The 24,071-nt window shown below is 43.0% G+C and overlaps 1 protein-coding gene across 5 annotated transcripts in view; it reads left to right on the forward strand.

The window, feature by feature from the left end:
* Positions 1-24,071, forward strand: part of svep1 (sushi, von Willebrand factor type A, EGF and pentraxin domain containing 1) — a 146,472-nt gene that overhangs the window by 88,896 nt on the left and 33,505 nt on the right. For all 5 annotated transcript variants that reach the window (XR_007448653.1, XR_007448651.1, XR_007448652.1 and 2 more), the window contains 24 exons: positions 613-807; positions 5,577-5,695; positions 5,807-5,936; positions 7,881-7,988; positions 12,903-13,034; positions 13,384-13,575; positions 14,790-14,911; positions 15,002-15,107; positions 15,218-15,421; positions 15,575-15,808; positions 15,964-16,125; positions 17,008-17,169; positions 17,623-17,784; positions 19,077-19,165; positions 20,459-20,555; positions 21,109-21,222; positions 21,431-21,544; positions 21,812-22,013; positions 22,273-22,430; positions 22,570-22,768; positions 22,919-23,094; positions 23,284-23,408; positions 23,567-23,696; positions 23,804-23,974. Coding sequence is in view for 1 of the 5 variants with exons in the window: in XM_049568935.1 (XP_049424892.1) it covers positions 613-807; positions 5,577-5,695; positions 5,807-5,936; positions 7,881-7,988; positions 12,903-13,034; positions 13,384-13,575; positions 14,790-14,911; positions 15,002-15,107; positions 15,218-15,421; positions 15,575-15,808; positions 15,964-16,125; positions 17,008-17,169; positions 17,623-17,784; positions 19,077-19,165; positions 20,459-20,555; positions 21,109-21,222; positions 21,431-21,544; positions 21,812-22,013; positions 22,273-22,430; positions 22,570-22,768; positions 22,919-23,094; positions 23,284-23,408; positions 23,567-23,696; positions 23,804-23,974 (3,603 nt within the window). In the remaining 4 variants the exon portion in view is untranslated. The remainder of the gene's footprint in view (positions 1-612; positions 808-5,576; positions 5,696-5,806; positions 5,937-7,880; positions 7,989-12,902; positions 13,035-13,383; positions 13,576-14,789; positions 14,912-15,001; positions 15,108-15,217; positions 15,422-15,574; positions 15,809-15,963; positions 16,126-17,007; positions 17,170-17,622; positions 17,785-19,076; positions 19,166-20,458; positions 20,556-21,108; positions 21,223-21,430; positions 21,545-21,811; positions 22,014-22,272; positions 22,431-22,569; positions 22,769-22,918; positions 23,095-23,283; positions 23,409-23,566; positions 23,697-23,803; positions 23,975-24,071) is intronic.

The following is a 24,071-nucleotide window of genomic DNA, read 5'->3' on the forward strand; positions in this document are numbered from 1 at the left end:
CCCTGAGAGGATGCAGATATTTTTTCATCTGATTGAAATCTCCCGTGTTGAACCTCCCTCTCAGTGAGCTCTCCCTTTATAGCTCCCTCAGCAAGAGCCAATGAAACAGGAGTTAGAGAGGGAGAGAATGAGATCTATCCATCATCAAGTGAAAGCCACACTGGCCCACATCCCAAAAATGCATAAAAAGGCCTCCAGTGTTGGAGTCTTGTGGTTAGTGCTTTCTTAGGTCGATTTCCGACCAAATGTTTGTTGCTTTCGTGCCAGTTTTTGATAGACAGCCCCTGAAAATAGCTTTATTGTTGGCATTTGTAGTGGAGCCAGATTTTATCGCTTTGGGGTAACACAGGAAACATGCTCATAATTTAGAAGAGGTTTATTTGCGTGTTTTCTAATGCTCAATCGATTTGTTTTTTTCTGCCGTCAGCCTAATTCAGTTAATGCACAATAAAGTGCAGCTCTGATGTTTGATCATGAACAGTAAACCAAAGGAGTCATGAGATGTGGAATCCAGTTCAGCTGAGTTTTGCTCTGCAGATAATTTTCCGGGAACAAAATAAACTGCATCAGATATCAGATTCATCTTTCGGTTTCTCCCACTCTGTCCCCCAGAGGTGCGCTGTCCCCCCATCGTGACCCTGAAGAACATCTTACTGTCGCCCCCTGCCTGCGGGAAGAGGGCAGTGTCGGCGGGCTCAGCTTGCCTGCTCACCTGTCGTCAAGGCTACAGTCTCCAGGGAAACAGGAAGGCAGTGTGCATGGGCTCTGGGAACTGGACTGCTAACGTCTTTAAAGCCATCTGTAAAGGTAATGTACTGTGTGTGTATGTGTTTGTGTGTGTGGGACAGCTCCGCTAACAAGGAAATTCATCTTTTCGCTTCTTCGGATCTGAGGTCAGAGGTTAGGCTCAGCTGTGAGGGCTGTAAATTGGTTCTGGGGTCTTAACAAGGATGTGAAATATGGTGAGGTCAAAGGTCAAGACCTGGGCAGTCAGGTCGAATAGATGTGTTTAGATTAGGTTTTCTCACCAATTAGTTTTGTAATTGAATTGTGTTTTTTATTGTCCGCCTCTCCTAACTAGTCAAGTTACAGTTCTCATCTGTCCAGACTTTTGTCATGTATGTGTCATGTATGAAGTGAAGACTTTACCTAAAGGTATTAAGTGAAGTTTTTGGCGAAATGGATGCTTCACAGTTCACACACATCTTCAACCCAGCAGCACAGAAGATCTGTATGATCAGTAATGCTTGGTAATGCTCTGATTGGTTGTATCTGCATCCAGTCTGCTCTATCCAGTGCAACGCACCAGGCTTACGAAACACAGATCGAACTGTCCAACTAGACAGAGCTGATCAAATACCAGTCAATCAATTAATTTTATTTATAAAGCCCAATATCACAAATCACAATTTGCCTCACAGGGCTTTACAGCATACGACATCCCTCTGTCCTTTGGACCCTCGCACTGACGGTCAAGATTATGTTATGTATTGCTTGTTTCCTGCCTCAGTTTTTTTCAGAAACATATTTTAGGGTACTGTTTAGCTGTAATTAGAGAAAGTTTGTGACCAGCCCAACATTTTTTTTACCGAGGCGGCTGTGGCTCAGAGGTAGAGTGGATCGTCCACTAATCGGAAGATTACCAGTTTGATCCCTGGTTCCTCCAGTCGAAGTGTCGAAGTAAGATACTTAATCTCAATTTGCTTCCGATGGCTGTGTCATCGGTGTGTGAGTGTGTGTTAAAAACTGAGTAGCAGGTGGCATCTTGTGTGGTACTATCGGCCACCAGTGTATGAATGTGGCAGTAAACAGGTGAAAGTGACTTGTAGTGCAGAAAGCGCTTAAGTGGTCAGAAGACTAGGAAGGCACTATACAAGTGCAGGTCCATGACTGCTTAAAAGCAACCAAGCACCTCCCCAACTTGCACGTCACAAAGCACTACGTCACACATTTCGTTGCTGTAATTGGTTGTAAGTCTATCCAGTTGTGTCCAGAGGCATGTTGGTCTGCGTCCATTGATAATGCCCCTTGGAATTAAATAAGAACTCAGACTTATGGTCCCTGCCAGTTGCGATGCCAGGCTGGAAGTTTGTGCCCAATTTGAAGAAATTCTCTTAAGGCTTTCCTGAGATATCGCACTCAGGAGAATTGTAGACAGACCTTGAAAACTCTTTCACCACCTAAATCTAATTAGCTAATTCTTGAGTCCAACTGGATGCTTGTGCCAAGTTTGAAGAAATTCTCTGAAGGTGTTCTTGAGATATTGTGTTCATGAGAGCTGGACAACCCAAAAACATCATGCTTCCCGCTACGGCTGTAGCTTGCCAACATTCCGCAAGCTTAGTGATTAACATTTCATATCTGGTTTGTCAATACTGGACACCAACAGAATTTTCAGGACCTCCATACTTATCGCATGAATCCAATCTAACAGTGAGCAAGGAAGCAAATGACCATACTCTGTGCTATTCTTGTAAAATATGTATGTATGCACCTTCTGTAGATGATGCCTGAGTCAGAGACTCAGCACCAAGTCTAAGATCATTCCCCTGCTGTGAAAAACACAATAAATAAATGGATTAGACAAACTTGACACTTAAGGCCTCATTTAGCTGTACCTGCTAGCCAGGTAGTTTGTAAGTTCATTTCACCTCACTGACACTACAGTTGATTTTACAGGGTTAGACTGAATGACACTTGCGATGCAGAAAGAGAGGACTTGTTAAAAGAGCAAAAAAATAAAGCTACAGAATACGTGGAGAAAGAGGAAGGTATAAAAAGAAAACAGCAGGAAACTTGGAGGGAGAAATTTTTCCATCCGCCGTCCCCCCTCTCTGCATTTTCCTCCGCTTTGTGAATGGTGAGAATGGCGCTAACCCCGTTTTGAAGCGGGCCTCGGGTCACTAACTCAAACCATACCATGTCCGAGCTCTCGTGTCTCTCCCCTCCGCCCCGACTGGGCTGGAGATCATTATAATCAGCTGCAGCCCTCCAGATGCCTCGCAGGTGAAACAGGTGGTGCAGAGCAGCTCTGCCTGCCTCCCCTCCGATGTCCTCAATCCCCTCATTTCCTCTCGGTGAAAGTTTGCTAATGAAGGAGCTGCTGTCGTTAAGGAGAGGAAGAGGTGCCATAAAGATGGAAATGAATGGAGAGGTAGGGCGGACAGGGAGGTGAGAGGGGGGATGAGTCATCTGTAGGTGTTTTATAATGGGGTGGTGGAGAGTGGGTGATTTCTTTCTGATCCCCTCAGGCACAAATGGGCTGAAGGAAGGGAATGGACGATATTAAAAAGGAAAAGTAGATGAGATAGAAGAAAGATGGAGTGCTGCAATATAGGCGGCACATTTTGAGGAGATCAAGAAATAGAAAGATATTACAGTCTTGAAAGTGCTCTTTGTAACTTCTGGCTTATCTCGCCTCTCACTTCATGTTGATGACACCCAAAGTGAAATATTCCTCCCTTGTTATGAAGATGAATAAAGCCGATTGGAGCTGAGTGTGTTAGTGTTTAGCAGAGATGGATGCCTAAGTGGATGGGTCATCAGGTCCAGATGGGAACAGCTCTCTTACACAACACAACAGGCATGACCACTGTCGATCGATGGGAGATTCAACTCTTGGAGGCTTTACTCATTTACTGCAGGCTTGAACTGAGTTGAACTGAACTGTGCTGGCTTCACATTATTACAACATGCTGTATAAGTGAGAAAAAGGAAGACGCTGTTTCATCCAAGGGTCATGGTGACTGGTGAGTTTCCACTAGTCAAATAGGTGGACATTAAAGGGATAGTTCGTAGTTTCTAAGTGGGGTTGCATGGGATACTTATCCACAGTGACTGGATTACCAATAGTAGGTGGCACTTGGCATGTCCCCAGTTTGGAGAAGCAGACAGGAGCATCAGCACGGAAGCTAAACAATGCACTGCTGTGGTTTTAGTTGCCTAAAAAAATCAATATCAGTTTAAGTCTACACTATATTTAGAATATTTTCACGGCTTTACCTTGCCATCACACAGCCCTCTCTGATGGGGAACTAAAGCAGTTATATGACTCTCTTCAAAGTCACCAGACTCCATTGACAAAAACACTAATTTTGCATTGCAGAACACAGGAGTTGCTCATCTATCGCTGCCTTGATTGGTTAGTTTGTTTGTGTTATTATGTGACTTATGCGTATTAAATTGTGAGTTAGGATTCACCAAAGTCACACAACGACCCTAACAAACAAAGTGGCGGTAGACCAGCAGCTCCTGTGTCCTGTGAGGTAAAATTACTGTATCTGTCAAAGGAGTCTGGCTTAGAAGAGAGCATAGGTGGATGTAACGGCTTCAGTTCCCGGTTGGAAAGGGCAGGAAGTAAAGCAGTGACAATATGCTTAGTATAGCATGCACTTACTGGGACTTTTATTTAGTTAAATAAATACATTTTGTTGCTGCCCCCGTCCATAGCACTACAGTGCTTAGCTTCCTGCCTGCTTCTCTCAACTGGGGGTAATGTAGGTAATACACTGATACACAGGTAAGTACCTCATCCAATCCCACTTCAAAATCAAACTATCCCTTTAGTATAACATTTCTTTTTAGCCATCAATTCTGTACTTCTCACACAGAAGATATCTCATCACCTGATGAAAAGAAGGGTTTTGTGCGTTGCTGAAAGGCAAGTCAGTTTGAATGTGCAAGAAACTGAGACTTTTCAATATTATCTTTTCTGCTGCCACACTTTCCTGCTCTTTTGGGACCTTGCAAACGTGTCCATGTTTCTCAGATCTCAATACTACTGCTGTCGCATTGCTGTTTAAGGTACCTGGCAGTAGGGGTTTAAGGTTTAGTTTCATGTTAACCCTTCAAAGCCTGATTTAAAAAAAACCCAGTGTGTTTTCACAATAGATTGGTTGTCTTTCGTAGAATAATCAGGGATGTTTGACGTGAGTAGTTGCATTCAGGTGTAAGCAGAATTTAGGTTTGCCAGCAACTTAACAGCACTCTGCTGGGACTGATAGCGATAAACTCCAGAGGGAAGAGGAGGTTGGGGCTTCTTGTTGTTGGAATCACCAACAACAAGTTTGAATATTTTGTTGTGAATATAGTGTATCCAAGATGAAGCTTCTCTCTCTATGAACTGTTTTGATGATGACATGAAGCATGTGTCACATATTGTTTCACTTCTGTCTCTGTTGACCTTTTTCTCTTTACCATTGTAGCCTGGTGTTGAGCTCATGGATGATGGGAGATAAGGGACATTTACAGCCACATACAGTATAGATGTGACATCAGTGCAATGTGGTCCGGTTGGAACAGTGACAGCAGTGCACTCTCTCTTTGATTCAGTAATGACCAATAATGAGTGTGTGACGTCTTGTGATTAAAGAGGTCAGATGACATCACACGTATACATCCTCAGTGATAACAAGGAGCAGGCAGGCTGAGGTCAGTGTGTACAGGATGTGATGGGGTGAACATCTGCATAATTTGAATCTTACTGTATGTAATCTAATTTGCTGAAATCAGATCTCATCTGATTCTCTCCTTTGTCTGAAATGTATATTTTTTTCTTCCCCTCATTGTCTCTTCAGATACTGAGCCACCAGGGATCCAGTGCCCCGGGAACATAGTTGCAGAGACAGATGAGCGCCGCGGCACCGCCAATGTTAGCTGGAACGTCCCGACTGCCACCGACAACTCTAGAGAAGAGGTTAGATCAGTAGCTGTCACGTCAAATGACGGCACTGGATGCAGGATGGACAACAGATTTTGCAGCTGAGAACTTAGTCAATGTAACACGCACTTCCTCTCCCTCCTCCAGGTGGTGGTGCAGGTGAAGCCAGTGTACACTCCTCCCCAGCTGCTCCCCATTGGAGAGGAAACCATCACCTACATTGGGACCGACCGCTCGGGGAACCAGGCCAACTGTTCCTTCACTGTCGCAGTCATCGGTGAGTTCATCCCTCTGGAGACTGTTGCACACAAACAGTGTATGCTACATATGGACTGTGGCAACAATTCATGTCATCAGAACAACTTGAAAGGCACATAAATATTCTACACAAGACAGCAAAGAAGACATCAGGACATCTCATCTGAGTGAGGCGAGGCGTCTCCCCATAGTGACATTAACTTTTTGGCTTTCTGTCTATTGTTTTGTCTCAGTGCTGGCTCAAGTACACACAGCTGAGCTGCTTTGTATACAGTGTGCTTCAGATGACTGAGGTAACATTTATTTGTCCATGGCAGCGCTGACCAAGTCCAATTTAAGCATTTAAATACAAGTCACATGTGGGTCATGTACCAGTCTAAACCACAGTACCTATCTTGTGGTCCACATCAAAACTGATTGAAAGAGACACATTTCCACAAGCATGACATTTTTGACACGTTATAAATCGCTGACAATAAGCAACATGTGTTCGGTCTTCAAAGACATTCACTTCTGCCCATTGTAGAGGACTAGAGTGAACATAAGCTGAAGTGAATGTGACAGGGATTTGAAATGCTGAGTTGGTAGTAATAGAATTGTGACACGTGCAAGGGCAAGGAAATGTGTACTGAGACACTTTAATCAGCTGCAGTGTGAATGTGAGTAAAGAGACAACATTTTGCTTTCAGCATAATAAGCTGCCATACCTCCATGACACAACTTAAAGGGATAGTTTGTATTTTTTTAAGGTGGGTTGTATGAGGTACTTAATCAGTGTTACCTACAGTAGATGGCTATAGGCATGCCCCCAGTTTGGAGAAGCAGACAAGAGTACTGTCACGGAAGCAAAGCAAAATGTACTATAGCTATCACCACATTACCTCACCATCAGACAGCCCTTTCCGACAGGGAACTGAAATTTGACTGAAACTTATTCATGCTCTCTTCAAAGCCTCCAGACTCCTGGCAAAAACAGTAATTTTACCTTTAAGGAACACAGGAATTACTAATTACTAATACAGTGCCTTGGTTGCGGCCATTTTGCGTGATCTCTATGTAAAAACAGGGTATTTCGTGACTTTGGTGTTTTTAGGGAGTAGTTCGGATTCACTCAAGTCAGTCTAACTGAATGAAGAGGTGTTAAACCAGAGACTCCTGCTGTCTGCAAGGTAAAAGTACTGTTTTTGTCAAAGGAGTCTGGTTGCTTTGAAGAGAGTGATATAACAGCTTCACCCCATCGGAAAAGGCTATCTGACAGCAAGGTAAAGAAATGAAAATATATTTTTTAGGTGGCGACATGCATTTTGCTGCTGCCCCCTTCAGAGCTGTACATTACTTAGCTTCTGTGTCAGTTTTCCTGCCTGCTTCTCCAAACTGGAGCACGCCAACCGCCTTCCACTGTAGGTAACACACTGACTATGAATACGTACCTCATACAACCCCACTTCAAAAATCTGAACCATCTCTTTTAAGTCAGTTTTTAGTTTATGGTCGCTCTCACCTTTGTGAGGTTCAAACCAGAACCACTGGCCTCTCAATTACAGGACAGCCTCCCCATCCGCCTTCCTCTGTGCCGCAGCTTATTTCTGTCATACGGTGTAAAACTGTGATTTAATTGGGTGAGGGAGTCAGTCCCCCCCCAGCAGGTGCCAAATGGGGTTACCACAGAGAGTGAAAAACAGGGACGACCGCTTGATAATCACAGCAGTCAGGGGGAAAAACCTCAAGCATGGTAGCGGTGAACATTTCCATATGTTATTGTGGTGGTGGAACGTTATGGTTTTTTATTAGAGACATGTGTTTAACTGGTGCCCTCTGACACTGTCGGATCACTGTGTAGTGCTCTGCTCCCAACTGTGTTTCTCTAAGATTGTTGTATTTAATTCCAGTATACTGCTATTGATCTGTTTCATTGTGTTTTCTCCATGTGGTCATTACACCTAAGCCTTATTTTTCTCTCTAGATACGGAACCCCCTGTGATTGACAGGTGCAGGTCGCCGCCCACGGTCCAGGCCACAGACACAGAGACGGCTGTCATTTGGGAGGTGCCGCAGTTTTCCGACAACTCAGGTATGTCTGGTCGCCGTTCTCAGACGGCAGCTCCGGAGATGGTTTATTCTTTTGCTCCTCTGTTCCACTCCGCTCCACCCTCTTCCTCCACTGATGATGGTTAAACAGGATCTTTTCCGTCGGGTGACTGGTGGAAAAAGGGGATCAGGAGAGGGCTTTATGCGCGTGTCTGTGTGTGTGATTAATGTTGAGAGACACTGGACATGTGGTCCAATGGTGAGAGGATGGATTGTAATTGTGTGCATGAATGCCTCATTTGTGTGTCTATTAAAGAGAGATAGAGAGAGAATAGGACGTGTGGACAGATGAGGTCGTTACAGTGTCTGTTAATGTCATTAATGGTAAAACAGGCCGAGGCAGCGGAGAGAAGCAGGTGGTTTTGCTCTCTTTTGTGTGAATTTGCACTCTTTCCATCCAGTTTTCACACAGTCATTTGTATAATTACATGAGCACACACAATGCTTGACTCATACAGGAGTTGAATGTCTCTGAATGACTTGTCACATCGTATATTTTTTTTCTTAATCAGAGTGAGGACAATACACCATAGATCTGGCTATTAATCACTGTCTTAGCCAAGTTGACACTCCAGTATTACACCCATGAGCAAAATCATTTAGTTCCCCATTCACACGTAACCAAGTAGACGTTTGTTCAGAAGTATTCACATTTTGAAGGAGTTTTTACAGCAGATGTACGTCATTCATTATATTTGAATTGCTGAAGACGTGGGAGATGAGGGCAGTGATTCAGAGGTGAACACTTAATCTATAGAAAGGGATATTTTCCTGATATAATGATATGTTAATGTATATGTCAAATCATTATCTTTAAAGTGACTAGTATACAGTGGTCAGATAAATGTACTGGAGTAAAAGGTATACCAGTTTTGCAGTTGCTATAAGGTGGGCACAGTTTTGTGGACTAGTGAACTGATAGACCAACACAATGAGATAAAAGAGCTGCTGCTCGCCACTAAAACTGTTACACTCCTCTTAGTCATCACGTTATTATGAACATCCAGACGTTTAGAAGTTGTGCACCTTTTTGTAATAGACCAGTCCCGCTGCCACATGCACTTTTTGCACGTTGGCATCAGCAGTTAGTCAGCTGTCTGTTGCTCATGACCAATCTCTCCACAAAATCTCATGCAAGTCTGTGAATCTATTGCCACGTACACTTTTAGCTGTCTGGCATGAACACAGACAGACACCTTGACAAAGACACACACACACACACACACACACACACACACACACACACACACGCATACATTTCACCTCCATGTAATATTAATAATACCACCAGCAGACCGACCAACTGACCAACAGAGAGACTTATAGTGCTGCATAGTTAAGTTTCTATATACCAGTATTTACTATGCACAGTGATAGTTACTTTCTACTTCTGCACATTTGCTTGTAAATGTAGAGCTCTAATACCTGACTCTGATAGTACCAACCTACCTTAAGTTGCTGTGGACAAAACCCCCCAAATGGCTTCTTTCAGCCATACATTTTTACAGTGGTGTTGTTGAGCTAATCAGTCTTTACACATTACTGTAGCTATTCTAAATAGTGAGGCAGATTGAGCATGTGCAGTGTAATCTTTATGGAGTAGCACCAGGACTGTACCCAACTCAGAATTGTCAGTCCAGTCAGATTTGGCTTTATTAAAATGAATATTCAACTATTTGTTCCTTAGATATCAAAGAAATTCACCATTTCTTAGCAGAGGGCAGAAGATAACGGTGTCTCGGAGCCTGGCCGAGCAAAGCCTCTCTTACTCTGGGCAGCTGCCTCTGTGTCAGCAGCTGCCTGCACTGAATAGTAGTGTGAAAGTGAGGAGCGCTCACTCTGCGGATAATTATGGAGACCAAAACGTCCTCAAAAGTACACAGCACACTGACAGCTCGACTTGAGGGCATCTCAGTCGACTGAGGGTCTCCAACTGATGTCTCGAATCTCCGACTTTCAGAGGGTAGCCCTAAGTAAATATATAAATAAATAAATAAATGTGGACTACACAGCAATCACTTTAATGCTGTGCACCTTGAGCTCAGTGAGTAAACTGTCAAAATTCATACAGGTTAATGTGAAGATTTGATACGCAGCCCATTAGTCTCCCTTTTTCAGCCTCGGCTGCCCTGCTGCGCTCACTATACTGATGCTCAGAAATTCAGACTCATCCTGCTATAAAGTTGTGCATCAAGGCCTCTGCCAAATAGACTAAATATCATAGAGCTGGCTGACTCTCTCCTGGCGCTCTCGTTGTACCCAAACTGCCGCGGTGGTGACAGACAGCAAACCAGACTTCTCCAGGGTTCCAGCCCACAGTCAGGCCCATGTAATTCACTGGCTCTGGCTCCACACACACCAACAACACTGCTCAGATATGTTTGTGTGGCATACACAAACACAGGCCTCAAACCTCTCACTTGCGACGCCCAGCATGCTTGTTCCCCACCTGTCTTCAGAGGTGCACCCCACATTGCACACACACTCGTCTCACACTCACACACACACACTGTAATAACAGGCTGCTGCGGCTGCTTCGGGCCGCACAACGTCAGCCCAGCGCTGCTTCGACGTCAGTGTTTTGTTTTTCCAGGCCCACACCCTGATGCCAGCACTATATATAGCTGTGACTCGGTAGACACACACATATACAAACACACACACACATACAGGCTATATATAAAGGGAGACTCCAGACTCCAGCAGGCCAGACGTGTGTCAGCCCTGTCCAAACGACTTTGGAGTTGGAGTGAAACAAAAGGTCAATCGCTCACTTTTCCCACCTTCTCTTTTTGTTTTATCATCTCGTCTGTGCCTTTCACACTTGCAGTGCAGATGTTTTTTTGTTCACAGCCTGTGTGTCAGCCTACAGAAAGACCCACAGCATTTTACACACACATACTCATGCGCTCCTTTCATCACTGCTGCCTCTCCCAAGGCTCTGTGCATCACTTTCCTTACATTCCATTTTCTTTCTAAGCCAACCAGACTATAGCAGTTTTCCATCTCCAATCCCAAGAGCTGGATTTTTTTTTCTGCTGCCGTGTGATGCCCAGACACACCATTCCCATGTCAACATATCATTGTTTAACGTAACCTCTATGGTTTACTAAGAGTGACTCATTTAGTCCTGGAAAATGGAGTCAGGTCAAGACTGCCCTCTGCAGGTTAACTGGAGGAACACTTTTCACTTTCAGAGCAGACTCAGGGCTCCTACACAGTATGGAAAAGTTTGGAAATTGATTGTAGTAGTTTCCAAGTCTGGATAAGTTTGGAAAAAGAAAAGAAAATATGAGAAGATACTTTTGTTTCCAGACTATTGCCCCTGTTCTGTTTCCTAAAATATAAAATTCAGAATTTCTAAAAATAGACATATAAAAGTGTAAGAGTTGAGCCAGAGCGAGCTTGAGGTTATCAAAAGCAAAGGAAGAAGTATGATGTGCGACTGAACGCATGCTCCTACACAGCACTGCCTCTACGTCTGTACATCACAGCCTGCAAAACAGCTCTACCCCAAGTGTCTTGTAACTGTCTATATCTTTAAATTGCATACACACGATAAATACAACCTCCCCCCAACACTGTTGCAAGCCAAGTACACTGGCCCTCATGGCAACAGCACTCCCCAGTGGCAGTGGCCCCCAGCAGGACAATGCACTATGCCACTCTGCAAAAACTGTTTAGGATTGGCCTCAGGGACATGACAAAGGGCTCAAGGCATTGACCTGGCCTCCAAATTCCCCAGATCCCAATCTGATTGAGCATTCGTGGGACATGCGGGTACTGTCGATCCATGGCCTCCTTGTCTCAGACCTGCCTCAGACTTGACTCTGACCTGTCGAGGCACGGACACAGGGCCTCTAATGTCTGGCACCAGGGTGTTGGTGGCGAATCCTTTGCAACCTGTCAGTTGTGAAGTGGGGTACTGTCATGTACTCTTTGTCACATTCCTTAGGCTATGCCTTAGCAGTTTTTGTGGTGTGGCCGCACCAGCGTTTGGGTAGATGGAGCATGTTATATTGCATTCACATGAACTCTAGGGCCGAAGGTTTCCCAGCAGAACATTGCACTGTAACGAGATGATCAATGTTATTTACTTCACCTGTCAGTGGTTTTAATGTTTTGGTTGAAAGGTGTATAGAAAGCATCAGAAATATGTCTGAACATTTATAAGTTATGCAGTGATGTAGTTATCGTTAAATAAACAACCTATCTTTTATGAATAAGGAAATCTTTATGGCTGTTTCAATGGGCAGCATGAATAGTCAAGGATGCACAGATGCTATGAAAACTAATCCATAGGAGGGTAGGGAGGGAAATAGTTCAGAAAGGGCAGGCGAAGTACACTGAATTCAGAGGTTGTGGGCAAAATTATTTAACCTTTTCAACTTCCCTTCTGTGATGTTATTCACTATATTACTGTAGCAGTTAAAGGTATACACTTATTTAAATTTACACAACAAAACTGAACTTATTGCATTAGAACCTGTGTAGTTTTGGTGTCAATTGATTTGTCATCAGTCTGTCATCTTGGATATAACCGGAGAGCTCCTGAATATCAAAGGGCCATCTTTCAACTCTTAAACTTTGAATATTCGCCCACCTATACTTTTGCTGGACAATATTTGTACCATAAATGTCACAGTATGTGATCTGCACAGGGTAAATATTGAATATCGAATTACCTAGTTTATATCAATTTCCAAAAAGCTGGCTGTTGTCACCATGACATAACATTTTCAGAGCAATGCTGATGTGACACTAGCCAATAAGGAATAAAGATTATTTATATATTTTGTTATAATTAAGTTTTTTTCCAGTCACAACATAGTTAATATGTGTTAAATGCACTATATGTCTATAAGCAACACTTTTGTACTGTGTGTGTCTCTCTCAGGTGGTCGCCTCACAGTGACCAGTAGCCACACTCCAGGTTCTAAGTTCCCAGTAGGAGAGACTCTGGTCCAGTACACAGCGACTGATGCAGCAGGAAACAGCCGCACCTGCAACCTCACTGTCATTGTGCAAGGTACAAAACTGACGCACAACATCATGGCTTTTTAAATCGATTTTATTTAATCTTGTTGTGTAAATCTACTCAGGTTTTTTGTGTAGTATGTGTAAATATGTTTCTTATTTGACTCTATTCATATTTTTATTCAGTATTTTAAACTGTATATCCCCCATCCCATTTACTGTGTTCCTCTGCAGTAACTTATATATTTCTTTCATTTAGTTTTGTTTGATTTGTGATTTTCTTTCTCAAGCATCTGTAAATGAGAAGAAAATTTTAATAGAATGGTTATCATTAATATTGAATATTATCTCTAACATGACTGAACCATGGAGGTATTACAGTATATACTATGTGTTCTCAGGGACGACCTGTGACCAGCCGTATGTCCCAGTGAACGGAGAGTTCATCTGCTCTGAAGAAGAGGAGGGTGTTAACTGTACTCTTCATTGTAAAGAGGGCTACAGCTTCACTCAGGATGCAGTGCACAGCTACTTCTGCGCCTACAACGGTGTGTGGGAGCCACCCTACTCTCCAGACAGGCCGGACTGCTCAGGTAAACCCAATGCATTCTGTGACTTGCTTTTTAAATATTTACTCATCTACTGTCTGCACTGTACTACAGCTTACAGTGGGCACCAAGATATGTCTCATAACTGGTACATAAACACCTGTATGTGCACATAATCCTAGGATGCAAGCACCATTTTTATACAGAAGCCCTGAGAAAAAAAAATTCTGGTGATCTATTTTCTGATTCTGATCTCAGTTGTTTTCTCTCCTGTGTTCATGACTGAGGTTGTGCTCACACTAAAAGCAAATGTGGCCCAAATCTGATTTGCTTTTCTCTCATGTGACCCAGGTCTGATTTTCTGATCAGTTTGGGGCCACTGTCATATGTGGTCATAAATCCAACACATATTTGATCACTGGCCGTGTGACTGCTGTGAGAACATAATGGAATTTGTATGTGTTTTTCCAGTACCTCCATGGTATTTCAGTATCATGCTTCACTGTGCAAGTGCAGATCACTCACGATAGTGTTGGGAGTGGTCTGTTGAAACTACAAAAGGCTGCTGAGGCCATACCGCTATTGCAGAGGGCTGCCCCAGTCACCAGCCAATAGAGCCCAACTGCCATCAGATGCTTTCTGATGGCAACAGTTTGCCTACATCCCATGACACTGTTGTGAGGTGCCGACAGAGATAATGCAAGGTAGCCTTGGGCGTCCTAATGTTTTAGAGGAACCATTCCTCCATGAAACCCTCCACATTGTGGGTGCACTCCTGACTCCTCTCCTGGCCCCACCCACACCTGCCGATAGTTAGTGGATTTTAATTTTTATGTGTTTGTTGTTGTAATACTCATTGCGGCCACAAGAGGCTGAAATACCGAATTATCTAAATAGAACTGAAAGCGTTCATGTTTTCCTCCAGGTGAATTTTAATTTCAGTTTCTCCATGTCCTCTGAACACGCCTGTTTTCACGGGTGGAAAAAAGTAATTTAGAAAAGGGATCTTGGCAAACATTTTTTCCACTTGTTTCACAGAGGATGTTTTTTAAGAACTGAGAAAGATTATCTTGGCAAACCTCCTGTTTCCACCTGATCTGAACTCATGAACAGGAGAAAAAATAGTTCAGATCAGACTTAGAAAATGGTTCATGGCTTCCATATTTGTAACTCTCTTATTGCACGGCTTTATTAAATGAAAAGGTACATATGCAGTGAATTGAAATAAAGTACTGTTCTTTGAAAAACCCTCTCCGCAGTGAACCGAATAGCAAACAACGGAGTCAAACCCTTTGAGATGCTGTTTAAAGCATCTCGCTGTGACGATGTGGACCTGGTCAAGTCCTTTACTGGGGAGTTCAACACCAAACTGGGAGGCATGGTGAGTACATATACTCAACACATACTGTACACACTTGACTATGATCTGCTGTAAATCAGCTCTCACACATGTTGCTTTTTTTCTCCACAGCTTCCCAACATTTGTAGTAATGGCGATGTTACCTGCAAGCTGGAGGTGATGTCACAGGGCCACTGTTTAGAGTACAACTACGACTATGAGAACGGATTCTCTATTGGTAGGATTAACCTGCACAAAACACACCCTCACTAAACATCCCAAATATAGTTTAATGAAAGCATCTTATCACCTTATTAATCTTCCTTCTCCCTGTCTAATACTCATCAGCGCCGGGGGGTTGGAGCAACAGCTGGGGTCCTCAGGGTGCCCAGGACTATGCCTACTTTGAGTCAGGCTTTGCCACAGGTACCCGACAGCTCTCCAGGCCGCAGCAGGACAGAGGCATACAACCACACCAGCGCTCCAAGCGGCACCGAAAAATCACAGGACCCACAAGAGACCAAAAGATCCAGATCTATTTTAACATCACAGGTATGTTACATGTCATTTGCTGTGTGTTTCTTGAGCTTTGCAGTGCTGGGAATAAAGATACAAGTTGTCATCTTCCATATGATGTGTTGTACACCTGTTTAACATCAATCAGTTGTTCGTTATCAGTCCTTTAAACTTTGTCCATTCTCCCAGCAAGCATCCCTCTGCCCCTGTCGAGGAACGACTCAATAGAAGTGGCCAATCAGAAGAGACTCCTGCGGACCTTGGAGCAGCTGACCAACCGTCTGAAGAGAACGCTGGCCAAGCAGCCGCTGTCCAGTTTCCACGTGTCCTCGGAGATGATTGTAGCTGATCCCAAATCTTTGGAGAGCAAGAAGCCCTCTCTGTTCTGCAGGCCGGGCTCGGTGCTGAAAGGAAGGATGTGCGGTGAGTGCACGGAGGGTGCACCAACTCATCTAACCACCTTATTTGTTGAACCTTTATAACCATATAAAATGCACGAAAAGTTATGAGATTTTAAGATCCTGTGTTTAAAAGTTTTATGTTTTCCAGTAAATCGCAAACTATGTGTGCTGTTGCAGTCCAATGCCCAGTGGGAACATACTTCTCGCTGGAATATCACGAGTGTGAGAGCTGCTGGCTGGGCTCCTACCAGGACCAGGAGGGTCAGCTGGAGTGTAAGTCCTGCCCTGAGGGAACATCCACTGCCTACCTGCACTCCCGCAGCGTTGCTGAGTGCAAAGGTAAGATGAGTTCACATATTTTGAAAATAAAAAATGTATAATTATTTCCTCTTACTGATCTAAGCTTACTGTTTGGGGTGACTATACTGCTAATTTGTATGACGGCATATCAGGGCCATTGTAGGTAACAAAGGAAAAGAAAGAAAAACAGAGCCAGGTGAGGGGAGTAATTGTCCGAGAAAAAAATCAGGAATTTTCAGGACACAAATTCCAATGTCCTGGGTGAAAGTCCTGTGATTGAGCCATCCATCCATCCATCCATCCATTAATCCCTCCACCACAACTTCCTCCCTCTATAGCATTTGCTGCTCTTTGTATAATGTCTCCTAATTTTCTGGCAGTATTTTGTATAGTTTTTTTTAATCTCAGTGATTATCCGAGTGTTTTCTTGTACATTTACCCCTTCAGTTTCAGAGAATATTCAGGTCTTTTGCTCGTAAATTTACCACTTTAACCACAGAGAATATCTGATTTATTTTTTTTTTAAATATACCACTTCAATTTCAGAGAATATCTAAGTTTTTTCCCATTAATTCACCACTTTAATTCCACAGAATATCTCATTTTTTCTTGTATTTTTTTCACATTAATCTCAGGTTGTTGTTTTTTTTTTTGTAAATTTAATCTCAGAGAGTATCCATGTATTTCCTTTCATAAATTTACTAATTTAATCTGAGAAATTCAGTTTTTTTCTTGCAATGTTACCCCCTTTACATGGCTGTGTATTTTATTTTATTTTTATATGTACAATGGCCCTAATATGCCGTCATAAATGGGACCACAAATAGGATAAGTAAATCACAAACAGTGCTTAATTTGCTTGAAGTTTTCTTTCTGTGTCTGAATATTGCTGACTATGTGGTGATTCACATGTGTTTGCAGGGCAGTGTAAACCTGGTAGTCACTCTCTGAATGGGCTGGAGATCTGCGAGTCATGCCCGCTGGGCCACTTCCAGCCTGGTTATGGCGCCAGGGCGTGTCTTGTCTGCCCCGACGAGACCTCGACCGTCACCAGAGGAGCAGTGGACGAGATGGAGTGTGGAGGTGATACGCTCTGACAGTGTGGAGTGCACTCCCTTAATGTCCTATCAACTTGCCTGTTTTAACTTTGAAAACCCTTAATCATCCTGAAGTTATGCAAAATGCTGCTAGGTAACAACAACAAATACAATTCCAGCCCATAAGCAAAAATGTGTCTGTTAGTATTTCCCATTCAGGGCCAATTATGTCAGGAATCTGACGTGGAAATTTCATATGGTTGCTCTTTAAAGTTGGACGATAAATCTGGAAACTGTGAAAATATTTGCTACCCGAGTTTCTTGGTTAAAATACAAATGTATAACCTTTAAAGTGTGGACTTGAACTCCCAGATGTTGGACTTTTCAACCAGCAAATGGCACTTTTTTTTAAAGATTTTTGGGTGATTCTGCTTCATTATATTCCTCTGTTTCTTTGTTTCTTTTGTCTGGTGCTCCTCTCTGGTCTCCACTCCTGCAGTCCCCTGTTCTGCAGGTCATTTCTCCCGTACTGGTCTGGTTCCCTGTTACCCTTGTCCCAGAGATTACTACCAGCCTGAACATGGCCGCTCCTACTGCCTCTCCTGTCCCTTCTATGGCACCACCACTGTTACAGGAGCAACCACCATACAGCACTGCTCCAGTAAGTGATGGGGAAAGAATCCCAAAGTCAGACCCACACGAATAAACACACAGGCCCTCCACTTGTTTTTGTATAAACAAAACCTCTGATGACATCTGTTGTTCCCACAAAATATCTACTGTAACTGCAGACAACACACAATGAAATGCAGATGATTACTTACATTTTATGGGGCTTTCTTAGACCACACTTAAGGTCTTGCAGATGGTGTCACCACTTGCCATTGTCTAGTAGTCAAAATGGAAGTTAACAGTATTCATAAACAGTTATGTTTTTAGTGACACACATATATTTAGATTACAGGACTCCCTAAAACTTGGTATTTCACGCAGATGGACATGGTTTTACAGGATGCAACAGTTCACGCTTCAGTAAGCTGCATGACTGTCTTAGCCTATGCTCTAAGTGCACGTTCATGTTTCTTATGATGCCCTACGTGCACCTTTGTAAGAATGCAGAACAAAAATCCCAAAATATTTCAGTTTGATGAAAATGAGAAGTTGGCCTGAGTAGCAAATTGTGCTTTGATATTATTCCTAAAGTTTGGAGAATGAGTCAAACTAGGCTATCTGAGGTGAGTTTATTTGTTGCATGTCAAGTATGAAGGCATAAAGAATATACTTTAGTATATATCTTTACTTACAATCTCTCCAAAGTCATCTAAATTAGTTACAGATATAACATATATGTTTGTCGTTAGTGAATGGGAAAATGGTGGTAATTAACACTGAAACTCTACTTCCATAGTTTGTTCCACCACTAGCTCCATATGCAGATTTTGGCAAAGTGCAGATTCTCACACAACAGACTTTTATTTGAACACCATTGTGCTGCATTAAGTTGGCATGTAGAATGACATATGTTAAATTTCTACAGGACGTGCCAAGTGAAGTCAGCAGAGAGCTAAAAATATGGAGCTGTTCAGTGTCGGCCGCTCTGTGTGACAGCCTTTCTATGGTTTCAAACTCGCTCCAGTTGTGTGGTGTCTGATGTGTGTTGTGACAACTCAATCCAATTGGAAAAGGAATTAGTGCACGGGATCAGGAGGGAAATGGAAATAATATCACTTTTATTGCTCTGCTGCAGAATGGAAATGAATAACACTGCGTGGCTGAAGTGTGGGAATGAACAGTGGTCAGGACGTGCTGCCAGTTTTCAATAAGAATACAGGCTTTTGTTCAGACAGATCACAACCGTCTGCGTGTCTGGTAGCAAGGGGAAAGATCCTTGCTGTGTTTTTCCGACTTGTCTGTGCTTACATTGCCCATATTTTCACTGGGTGTCATTGTCAGGTTTTGGCTCCAGCTTTCTTCCCAAAGAGGAAAGTGTAACTGCGGCTCCAGAGGTGGAGGTCGTTGAGGACTACCAAGCAAGCAGCCAGGTTCATCTTTATCTTGTCTAAACGTACAGTATTTCTGACAGGATGTGTAGCTTAAAAACATAAATGTTCTCTGAGATTATAAACTCATAGATTTAAAAAAGTCACAAATTTACAAAGTTCACAAAAAACGTAGAGACATTGAATAAATGTTGTTTGACCGTCCTGACACGACATCCTTTTATGGTTCGTGACGTTAGCTGGACGTCTTTCCAGGATGTCCTAGAAATGTCGAAATATAACGTAAACACAAACGAGTCTATTCAGTTATGCTGCTGCAGTTTATGTACGCAGTGTGCATTCAGCAGCTTTATACATCCTAAAAACAATAAGTCAACCAAGTCTAAAAATAATTTGTATTTTTAAATCTCGTACGTTTTTTCCCCTCATAAATTTATGACTTTTATCTCAGGGAGTAGCTGAGTTTTTTCTTGTACATTTGTGGGTTTTTTTTCTTGCAATTGTTCTCATAAATGAACTTTTATCTCAAAAATATCCATGTTTCTTGTTTCACGATTTTTGTAAATTTGAATTTTGCTCCAAATATACGACTTCTATCTCAAGGGAATATCTAAGGTTTTTTTTTTTTAAGTAAATTTGCTTGAAATATATAACTTTTTTCTCAGAAAATACCCAAGTTTTTCTGTAAATATGTATTTGTTTTCATAAGTTTTATTTTCTTTAAAGAACGTCCAAGGGGTTTTTGTAAATTTGTGTTTCTTCTTATAAAGTTACAACTTTTATATCACAAATATCAGAGGGTTTTTTGCCTACTAAACTTTTATTTTTTCCTGTAAATATATGGCTTTTATCTCAGAAAATGTTCAAATTTTTTGGAAATTTTCGACTTTTATCTCCCTATCTCCCCCCTTATTTTTTTTTTTACCTACAATGGTCATAATAGGCTGTTGTAGATAGTAGTGTATCTTAACACCAAATGCATTTATTCCTGCTGTTTTATTGCAGAATGAATTCCTTATTAATTTAGTTAAATTACATCGATATTCCATAATATTGTTCATACCCTCTTTTATTTAGGTGTGTGTTAAAATGTTTTCTGTTCAAAAATATTATCAATGAATTGACCCCATTGACAATAACTAACTTATATTGATAGAGGAAGATGAATTTGCTTTTGTGAAATGTGACAATAGAAACTGTAACGTGAATATTTGAAGTGAAGTCTCCGAGCAGAACATCAACTGAAGCACTCAATGGACAAAGTGAAGCCGTGTTTTTCTTATTGAAGGTCTTACTGTCTGTGTGACGGACTGATCCGATTGGCTGTTCCTGCAGGTTTTCCACGAGTGCTTCCTGAATCCCTGCCAGAACAAGGGGACGTGTGAGGAGGTTGGGGCAGGATATGTCTGCACCTGCATGCCTGGGTTCACAGGTAAACCACCGGTCTGATTTTCACCTGGTGTGATGTTTACGTATTAACAACTTTAATGAAGGCGCTTAGCTTTGAATAAGATTATCATTAGTGGTTTGTAGGGGTGTAATGGTACGCAGAAGTCATGGTTCGGTGCGAGTTTAGCGCAGCGGGAATGAAAAAAGTTTATAAATGTTTATTTTGAGCAAACATTAGTGCAAGTGTCAGAGAGTGGTGAAATCCTCCTCCTGCTGGGGACTGAGAGCATTTTACTTACTGGCAACTTTGGTAAACTATTTCCATTATGAAAACAAGGATCACATCATCACTTGTATTCTGCATGTGGCTGCATGCACCAGACTATGGCCCCGTATCATGATGGTTTGGTACAAATACAGGAATGGTTACAGCCCTGGTTTGTATGTTGTGTTTCCTATCATTGCCACATGGTCAATATCCAACTCTCCTTTGTGTGTCGGCATTTGTTAACGGACATTAATCTCAATTAAAGTTGTACTGTATGTGGCTCTGTCATAACGAATGTTTGATACAGCCTCTGATATTTCTCTCCCAGGTGCCAAATGTGAGATTGACATAGATGAGTGTGACTCCACTCCGTGCCAGAATGGAGGCCTGTGTAGGGACGGCATGGGAGACTTTGAGTGTCAGTGCAAGCCGGGATTTTTAGGTAAGGGATCAAAGTGATACACAGAAAGATGTCAAAGTTTTAAGAAACGACAGTCAACTGGTTAAAGGGAGGTCAACTTGATTTAGGTATTTGACTTACTGGTGATTGATTAAACATTTTATTTACTTGTCAAAATCACACAATGTTCTGTATCTCACCTTTGTGCTCATATTCTGTGTCTCTTAACTTTCCCCCCTCTTTGTTCCAGGCTCTCTTTGTGAGGCAGAGGTGAACGAGTGTGTCTCCTCACCCTGTCTGAATGAAGGTGTGTGTGTGGATGAAGTCAACAAGTTCACCTGCAGTTGTGCCTCCGGCTTCACAGGTTAGATAACAGGACTGGGATATGGTTTCATTCTACCCATCAGTTTGACAGTTGATTTTCCTCATCAGACAGTTCTTACACAACATCAAATAAGAATTCAGGTGGATTATTGGTCTGAACGTGCAGAATGTGTTGCACTTCATTCTGTACAGTATGTACTATTACTACACTGTATGTAGAGTATGTTGGTATAGAAGAAAGCTAAATACGAAAATATGTGTTTTGAAAATGCAGCTGTGTTCCTTCCTGTCTTTCACATTGCTGCAGGATCTCGTTGTGAGCTGGAAATAAACGAGTGCCTCTCCAACCCCTGTCTGAACGGAGGTGTGTGTGATGACCTGACAGGTGGCTACACTTGTAATTGTGCTGTTGGCTTCACGGGTGAACACTGTGAGGTCAACGTCGATGAATGTTTCAGCGCCCCCTGTCTGAATGGAGGCTCGTGTCTGGACGCTGTCAACAACTTTAGGTAATACAGGTTCTAACGGGAAGAAGCATTTGCAACCACAATATTAGTCTTCTTTGCATGTGTTACGATGAATTTTACTGCTAAACAAGGATTTTGATGTCCATTATCTGCAGCTTAAAAGGGATTATTTGAAAGAGAAACACTGATTTCTAATGCACATATGTCCCAGATTTGTTGTAAATACTGTGCTTGCTGAATTGATTAAATCAAAAATGATTTGTGTGCCTGTAAGCTGTATTGTCTTCCTTCCCTCTCTCAGGTGTCAGTGTGTGGAGGGTTACCGGGGCCGCCTGTGCGAGGTGGACGTGGACGAGTGTGATCCTAACCCCTGTGTGAACGGGGCCAGCTGCATGGACGGTCTGGGGTCGTACACCTGCCGCTGCCTCCCTGGGTTCAACGGAACCAGGTGTGAGACAGGTACTATAGGACGGATGACACATTACCATGGCAACCGTAGAGGAGGAGAAGAGAGATTTTGTATTTTTATTTAGTGAATTATAATAGATTAAAGAGGGACAGCTTTATTCACTGTATAAATGCGTTTCTGTCCTATCAGAGATGTCCCCCGCCTTCAACCTGGACTTTGAGGTGTCTGGTATCCATGGTTACGTAATGATGGATGGAGTGATGCCGGCACTGACTGAGATCACCTGCACCTTTTGGATGAGGTCATCGGACACCACCAATTATGGCACCCCTGTCTCGTACGCTGTGGAGGGCAGCGACAACGCTTTCCTTCTCATAGACTACAACGGGTCAGTGATATACTAAGAGTTAAAGGGTAGCTTTGGTATGTCTCAACCTGGATCCTAATGTCCCATGATGAACAGCATTTTTTAAATTGGTCCAGTATTGAGTGAAAGGACTGCTTCCTCAATTCTTACCATTGTCCTCCCTCCCTACAGGTGGGTGCTGTACGTGAATGGTAAGGAGCGCATCACTGACTGTCCTGCAGTGAACACCGGTCAGTGGTACCACATCGGGGTGTCCTGGAGGAGCTGGGATGGTGACTGGAGAATCTACATCAATGGGAAGCCCTCAGACGGAGGCAAAGGCCTGTCAGTTGGCACCACTATCCCAGGTGTAGTGCTATCCTCGACCTCGTCACCTTTCTGCCATACAGTAGTTCATAAGTAGTGATTAATAGCTTCAATAAAACAACGTAAATAAGATTCTCATATTTTATGTAAACACAGTATCTCATTAGACCAGGAGAATAATCTCCCAGTGAGCTGTGGTTAACCTCTGACCTCTAACATGTGTCCTGTAGGCGGTGGGGCGCTGGTGTTAGGTCAGGACCAGGATCAGAGGGGCGAGGGCTTCAACCCTGTCGAATCCTTTGTCGGCTCCATCAGCCAACTCAACATCTGGGATCGTGTTCTCACACCTCAGCAGGTAATTGTTACGTAATTGGTGTTTTCTGTTCAGCTGGAGTGCTGAGTTTTTGTGTCCCGCTTTGGCAGTGAGAGTCATTACACAAACACTGTCGATGTATGTCTGCAGGTGAGCCCCTGCCCCAAGGACCACTGATAATCTCCTCCTCTTTTCTGTAGATTAAGGTCCTGGCCAGCAGCTGCCCAGCCTCCCACGTGAGCCACAGGGGGAACGTCCTCGCCTGGCCAGACTTCCTCAGCGGGGTGGTGGGCCGAGTCAAAGTCAACCTCAGCAGCGTTTTCTGTGCTGGTAAAAGAGACTTCACAAAACCCAAACTTAAATGATGAACACGCACAATGTTTTATCATAGAAGCAGCTCTGTCGTCAACACTAAAAAATATTCCTGGCCTCTTCAGATTGCCCCAAACTGGAGAACGCAGTGCCCCACCTGCATGCCTCCACTGTGGAGGTGAGCCCCGGCGCCCAGGTCCAGTTGTCCTGTGATCCCGGCTTCTACCTGCTGGGGGAGCCAGTGCTACAGTGTCAAAACAAAGGAGAGTGGAGCCATCCTTTGCCCAGCTGTGAACGTAAGGCACAGACACTCACTGCTACACTACATTTGATATACTGAAAATATAACAAAGCTATAGGTAGAGAGCCTGAGAGTCTCAATTGTCTGTTCTC

Source organism: Epinephelus fuscoguttatus, linkage group LG23 (genome assembly GCF_011397635.1).
Source record: "Epinephelus fuscoguttatus linkage group LG23, E.fuscoguttatus.final_Chr_v1".
Classification (NCBI taxonomy): Eukaryota; Metazoa; Chordata; class Actinopteri; order Perciformes; family Serranidae; genus Epinephelus; species Epinephelus fuscoguttatus.